Source organism: Amblyraja radiata, chromosome 41 (genome assembly GCF_010909765.2).
Source record: "Amblyraja radiata isolate CabotCenter1 chromosome 41, sAmbRad1.1.pri, whole genome shotgun sequence".
Classification (NCBI taxonomy): Eukaryota; Metazoa; Chordata; class Chondrichthyes; order Rajiformes; family Rajidae; genus Amblyraja; species Amblyraja radiata.
In genome coordinates this window covers 11,290,580-11,298,225 of record NC_045996.1, presented here as the reverse complement: position 1 = coordinate 11,298,225, position 7,646 = coordinate 11,290,580, and the positions used below count along the sequence as shown (strand labels likewise).

Here is a 7,646-nt window from a genome sequence, read left to right as displayed (position 1 = left end):
AACGTGTATTAATGAACCTATTAAAAGGGGCAAGATACTAGCTCAGTTGAAATCATACAACACGGACATTTCGTTTCTACAAGAAACGCATCTTAAACATCAAGATCAGACGAGACTGAGGGCGAACTGGATAGGCCAAACATTTCACTCTCCATTCACTTCCAAATCTAGGCACTGCAATCATTATTCGTAAAGGAATACCATTTAAATCAAAGAATATTATATCAGATAAGGAAGGGAGATACCTTATAGTAACAGGAGAGATCAATACTACGCCAATTACGCTGGTAAACATTTATGCGCCCAATTTTGATCATCCTCAATTTTTCAATAAAATTTTGAATATAATTGCAGAATTTAATTATCAAAATGTTATAATTGGAGGAGACTTCAACTGTGTTTTAGACCCTTATCTAGATAAATCGATGCAAAAACAAAGAGGTAATATGAAATCTAAAACCAGTGAACTCTTACATACATATATAAAAAACACAAATATAGCAGACGTTTGGAGGATTGCAAACCCGATGGGAAGGGATTATTCGTTTTATTCAACGGTACATAAAACATACTCACGTATAGACTATTTCCTAGTGGATACAAAATTAATTCCGCATATTATGAACCCTAAATACCACATCAATGCGATCTCAGACCACTCTCCGTTAACTTTTGTTTTAAAATTAGAAGGAATGTCTATGAATAAATCGTTCTGGAGGTTTAACTCGCAAATTTTAAAAGACCCACAAGGGAGTATATATCTAAAAAAACAGATGGACCTATTTTTTGAGATAAATGATACAACAGATATATCCCCCACGCTATTATGGGAATCCTTCAAAGCATTTATTAGTCATTATTTCATTTCAAGCTTTTCAAAATAAAAAGAATAAGAATGAACAAAGACATTTAGAAGAACAAATAAAACAATTAGATACAGATAATGCTAAAGATCCAACTATGGATAAACATAATAAAATTCTACTATTGAAATTCAAGCTAAACAAATTATTGTCAGAGAAAGTTATAACACTATTTCAAATTACAAAACAAGAACATTTCGAATTCGGGGACAAACCCCACAAACTTCTAGCACGCCAATTGAAAAAACGGGAAAAAGAGAATGCAATACTAAAGATTAAATCAGATAGAGGGGAATTATTAACACTACCCAAGGATATCAATAAAAGATTTGCTCAATTTTACCAGAATCTATACACATCTAAAACGTCAATAGACAATAATAAAGTTTCAGAATTTCTGGATAATTGTAACCTCCCTCAATTAAAATTGAGGGAACAAGAGGAACTGGGAGCACAAATTACTTCTAAGGAGATAGAAGACACAATAAACACACTTAAGAACGGAAAAACACCAGGACCAGACGGATTCAGTAATGAATTCTATAAATCCTTTTACGACATAGTTACTCCACGCTTACAGAAAATGTATACATACGCTTTTAAAGAGCAAAGATTACCTGAAACATTAGCAGAATCAACGATCACATTAATACTTAAAAAAGATAAAAATATAGAAGAACCAGGATCATATAGAGCTATTGCTCTGTTAAATACAGATCAAAAAATAATAGCGAAAACACTAGCCAGAAGACTAAGCAGGTATGTTAGTAGATTAATAAATGAGGATCAAACAGGATTTATACCTAAGAGACATTCATTCAATAATTTGAGACGCTTGCTTAACATAATGCACTCACATAAATCTCATGACCAAGAGTTATCTATCATTTCACTGGACGCAGAAAAAGCGTTTGATCAAGTAGTATGGGATTATATGATTAAAGTATTGCAAAAATTCCAAATGGGAGAGAACTTCATCGCATGGATAAAATGATTATATAACAAACCCACGGCTAGAATACTAACTAATAATATACTACCCACGAAATTTGAATTATCAAGGGGCAATAGACAAGGATGTTCACTATCACCGCTGTTATTTGCTTTGGTAATTGAACCCCTTGCTGAAAAAATAAGAACACACCCGGATATTTATGGTTATAATCCAAAACACTCAAATAACATAATATCTTTATACGCCGATGATGTACTATTGTACATCACAAAACCACAAATTAGTATACCAAACATATTAAATTTAATTGAGGACTTTGGATCCTTCTCAGGATATAGAATAAACTGGAACAAAAGTGAAATTATGTCGATAAAACCAAAAGACTCAACACACCTCCGGAAATTCCCCTTTAAAATAGCCACAGAAAAATTCAAATATTTGGGAATTGAAATTACTAGAAACTACCATGATATGTTTAAAGCCAATTATAATCCCTTACTTAAGAAACTAAATAATTTGATTAAATTCTGGAAAACACTTCCGATGTCCCTAATAGGCAGAATAAACGCTATAAAAATGATCTTTTTACCACAAATCCTATACCTATTTCAATCAATACCTATATATCTTCCAAAAAAGTTTTTCAAAAAATTGGACTCAGACATTACAAATTTTATATGGGATTATAAATCCCATAGAATACAAAGAGCACACCTTAATAAACGAAAAGAGTTGGGTGGTCTAGCGCTCCCTAACTTTATGTATTATAATTGGGCAGTAAATATTAAAAATATGATTCACCTGCTGGACAATTCTGCCCAGCAGGTGGACTGGATTGTAATGGAAAGAGAGGACTGCTCTCCGTGTAATATAGGAGCGACTCTCCTCTCACCAATACATCTGAATAACAAAAATTATAATAAAAATCCAATTATACATAGCGCAATTAGAACATGGAAACAAATAAAACAGTATCTAAAATTAAGAAACCTATCTCTTTTAATACCAATAGTTAATAATCCATCGTTTAAACCATCAATTATAGACAAATCATTTATACAATGGGAAAGAATGGGAATCAAAACGCTCGGAGATCTGTATAAATTGGGAAAATTACTATCATTTCAACAACTACAACTGAAATATAATTTGAAAAATAATCAATATTTTAAATATCTTCAAATTCGTGATTATCTGAAAAAATACACAAAAGACTATCATAATATGCCTACAGACTTACTGGATGAAGCAATGAAGACAAAGGCGGAATCAGCGAATCTAATATCGTACTTATATAACATCATCTTAAACATAGAAATACCCACAACTGATGGAATTAGAAGAGACTGGGAACAAGAATTAGCTATAAAAATTTCAAAAGAGAGCTGGGATAATCATTTACTACAGGTGCATAAAAGTTCGATTAACGTACGACATACTCTCATCCAATTCAAAACATTACATAGACTATATTATTCAAAAACTAAAATAAATAAACTCTTCCCTAATGTTTCACCAATCTGTGATAAATGTCTGTGTCAAGAAGCTACCATAGTGCATTCTTTTGTTTTTTGTACAAAAATACAAAAATTCTGGAATGAAATATTTGACATCTTTACAAAATTAATTAAAATAAAACTGGTACCAAAACCAGAATGGATTATTTTTGGAATATCGGAAGGTAACCCTGAACTAAACGTGTTTCAGAAGAATTTACTCAATTACGGGCTAATAATGGGAAAAAAGCTCATACTTAAATTCTGGAAAAATGCGCCTACACCAACAATAAAAATGTGGACATCAAATATGTTTGAAACACTACATCTGGAAGAGATGAGATTCCTCTTAGCAGGCAAAGCAGACCAATTCCAAAAGACGTGGTCTACGTTTTTGGAACTATTACAAGCATAAGGTGCAATAGTAATTTTAAAAATAAATAAATAAATAAATAAATAAAAGGTACCAGGATCTGGCAACGGGGGGTAAAAAACCCCAAAAACAACAAAAACAGACTTGGTTGGTAGTCCCCTTTCTGCGGAGTTTAATGTTATAATAGAGCGATTGTTTCTCCTTTCTTTTTCCTTCTTTTCTAGGGTCTACTTTCTTTCTTTACTTCCTTCTCTAACTTCTTTTCTAAGGGGCTTTCTTTTCTCAACACTCTCCTGTACCTTCACGACTCTTGCGCACTTTCCTTACTTTCTTTACTTCTATCTTTTTCTTAAAGCTCAAAAAATGAAGCGGTACAAAAAATGTATTAAGACATATGTGTTGTGTAGTATTGTAACTTACCGTACTTCTAATAAAAATAAAAATAAAAAATAATAATAATAAAATTTAGCGCCGACCAGAAACATGGAAACATAGAAACATAGAAAATAAGCACATCGCCTCCTTGAAGGGTTTCATAGAAACATAGAAAATAGGTGCAGGAGTAGGCCATTCAGCCCTTCGAGCCTGCACCGCCATTCAATATGATCATGGCTGATCATCCAACTCAGTATCCTGTACCTGCCTTCTCTCCATACCCCCTGATCCCTTTAGCCACAAGGGCCACATCTAACTCCCTCTTAAATATAGCCAATGAACTGGCCTCAACTACCTTCTGCGGCAGAGAATTCCACAGATTCACTACTCTCTGTGTGAAAAATGTTTTTCTCATCTCGGTCCTAAAAGACTTCCCTCTTATCCTTAAACTGTGACCCCTTGTTCTGGACTTCCCCAAAATCGGGAACAATCTTCCTGCATCTAGCCTGTCCAACACCTTAAGAATTTTGTAAGTTTTCTATAAGATCCCCCCTCAATCTTCTAAATTCTAGCGAGTACAAGCCGAGTCTATCCAGTCTTTCTTCATATGAAAGTCCTGCCATCCCAGGAATCAGTCTGGTGAACTTTCTCTGTACTCCCTCTATGGCAAGAATGTCTTTCCTCAGATTTGGAGACCAAAACTGTACGCAATACTCGTTAAGTCTTTTCATACTTTTCTGGGACGATGTGGAAACATATCCACAATTATTCATCAAAACAACTTTTGGCATCAGCTGGAATAAGGCGCTGGTTTCAATGACTGTAATTAGCGTAAAAACGCAATGATGCCTTCCTGATGTGTTCCCTGGTGAGTGATATTGGGTATAAATATAACAGACTGTGAATACAGTGTATTTATTGTCCGCTGAAAACCTCCGCACACAATGCACGGACCTCCAAAGATCTTGTTGTTTGCCATCTACTATCCAGTCCTTGCAGCCATCGGCATTCCTGGTAACGTATCAACTTTCATTTTCAATCTGCAAAGTGTTGTGAAATACTTGTTCTCACTTTGGTATTATTAGTTTCTTTTAATTGTAGAATCGTGGCCCATGTTGCTTATGCAGATGACCCTAGAACCGGCATAGAAACAGGCCCTTCGGCCCAACTTGCCCATGCTGACCAAGATGCCCCATCTACGCTAGTAGTACCACTGGCTTACGTTTTGGCCCATATCCCTCTAAACCTTTCCCAAACATGTACCAGAGGATGTAGGTTTAAGGTGAAGGGGAAAAGATATGAATCATGAAGGAAAAGGTTACCCCTCAGAATCCTATTCATATCTAATAATACCAACATGAGGGGAATAGATCGGGTAGATGCACAGAGTCTCTTGGCCAGAGTAGGGGAATCGAGGACCAGAGGACATAGGTTTAAGATGAAGGGGAAAAGATATGAATAGGATTCTGAGGGTTAACTTTTTCCTTCAAAGGGTGGAGGGTGTATGGAACGAGCTGCCTGAGGAGGTAGTTGATGCTGGGACTATCCCAACGTTTAAAAACAGTTAGACGGGTACATGGATAGGACAGGATTGGAGGGTTATGGACCAAACACAGGCAGGTGGGACTAGTGTAGCTGGGACACGTTGGCCAGTGTGGGCAAGTTGGGCCGAATGGCCTGTTTCCACTGTATCACTCTATGACTCTAATCTTATTATTCTCCCAGTATCGTTGATTTATTTTAATTATAAGTTTGTAAGTGAGAGGAGCAGAATTAGGCCCATCATGTCTATTCCACTATTCAATCATGGCTGGTCTCAATCCCATTCTCCTGCCTTCTCCCTATAATCATTGACACCTGGACTAATCAAGAATCTATCTATCTCTGCCTTAAATATATCCACTCACACTCATTCACTCACTCTCATTCTCTCAAACTCACACTCACTCTCATTCTCTCAAACTCACACTCACTCTCATTCCCTCAAACTCACACTCACTCTCATTCTCTCAAACTCACACTCACTCTCACTCTCATTCCCTCAAACTCACACTCACTCTCACTCTCAAACTCACGCTCACTCTCATTCTCTCACACTCACTCTCACTCTCATTCCCTCAAACTCACACTCACTCTAATTCTCTCACACTCACTCTCATTCCCTCAAACTCACACTCACTCTCATTCTCTCATACTCACATTCTCTCACACACTCACACTCGCACTCACACACCCTCATTCTCTCACACACTCACACTCACACTCACACTCACACTCACACTCACTCTCATTCTCATTCTCTCACACACTCACACTCACATTCTCTCACAAACTCACACTCACATTCTCTCACACACTCACACTCACACTCACTAGTATGCCCCGCTGCGTGTGTGTGGTGTCTTGCAGCTAACGTGGCGGTGATTTGGATCTTGTGCCGCCGCCGGTGTGGGCTATCGGGCTGCATCACCTTGTACCTACTGTCCATGGCAGTGACCGACCTGCTGGTGCTGATCACGGCGGTGGTCCTGAACCGGGTTGTGGCCATGAACTCCCCGGCCAACCCGCTCACCTTCTCCCCGCTGTGCAACGTCAACTTCGTGCTGGTGTACGCGGTGAGGGACTGCTCCGTCTGGACAACCGTGGTCTTCACTTTCGACCGCTTCGTGGCCATTTGTTGCCACAAACTGAAAGCCACGTACTGCAGGGAGCGGATGGCAGCCGCCGTGGTCGCCACTGTCTGTGCTCTCAGCTCATTCAAGAACGCATTCTGGTATTTCATCTTTGAGCCCCTTGCTAAAGGCGAGGCCACACCGTGCAAAATCAAACCCTCCTTTTACACCTCGCCCGCCTGGGTGGCCTTTGACTGGATCGATAGCATCCTAACCCCCTGTCTCCCCTTCGTGTTAATTCTCCTCCTCAATTTCCTGACGGTCCGCCACATTTTAAGGGCGATTTCAACCCGCAGGAGGCTTCGGGGCAACGAGGACAGAGAGGGTCAGAGCGACCCGGAGACTGAGAGCCGCAGGAGGTCCATAGTCCTTCTCTTGAGCATCTCTGGTCTCTTCATCCTCCTGTGGCTCCTGGTGTTCATCACCTTCCTCTACATCCGTATCGCCAGCGTCACCTACTTCTCCGGCTCCAACTTCAATGAGTCCAACTTCCTCCTGGAAGAAAGTGGCTACATGCTGCAGTTCCTCTGCTCCTGCGCCAACCCCTTCATCTACGCCGGCACCCAGAATAGGTTCAGGGCAGAGCTGAAACTGGGGTTGAAATATCCACTCTCCCTCATTGGCAAACTGCGGAAATAAACCACTTCAAAAAAGCAAAACGCAAAAGTGCTGGAGGAATCAGCGCTGGAAGTGGCGCAGCGGTCGAGTTGTTGCCTTAGGGCCTGTCCCACTTACGCGACCTTCACAGGCGACTGCCCCCACCCGTGTTAAGTCGCCGAAATGTTCAACATGATGACCATTCAGCGGCAACCAGAAAGACTCTAAGATTTTTTGGAGACCTCTCACGACCATAGGAGACCTCTCACGACCATAGGAGACCTCTCACAACCATAGGAGACCTCTCACGACCAT

General features: G+C 39.3%; 1 protein-coding gene across 1 annotated transcript; it reads left to right on the top strand.

The window, feature by feature from the left end:
• The first annotated feature begins 5,006 nt into the window (after positions 1-5,006).
• Positions 5,007-7,373, top strand: LOC116967740 (probable G-protein coupled receptor 139). Its single transcript, XM_033014348.1, has 2 exons — positions 5,007-5,076; positions 6,472-7,373. The coding sequence occupies exons 1-2, from the start codon at positions 5,007-5,009 to the stop codon at positions 7,371-7,373; spliced, it is 972 nt and encodes a 323-aa protein (XP_032870239.1).
• Positions 7,374-7,646: the final 273 nt, after the last annotated feature.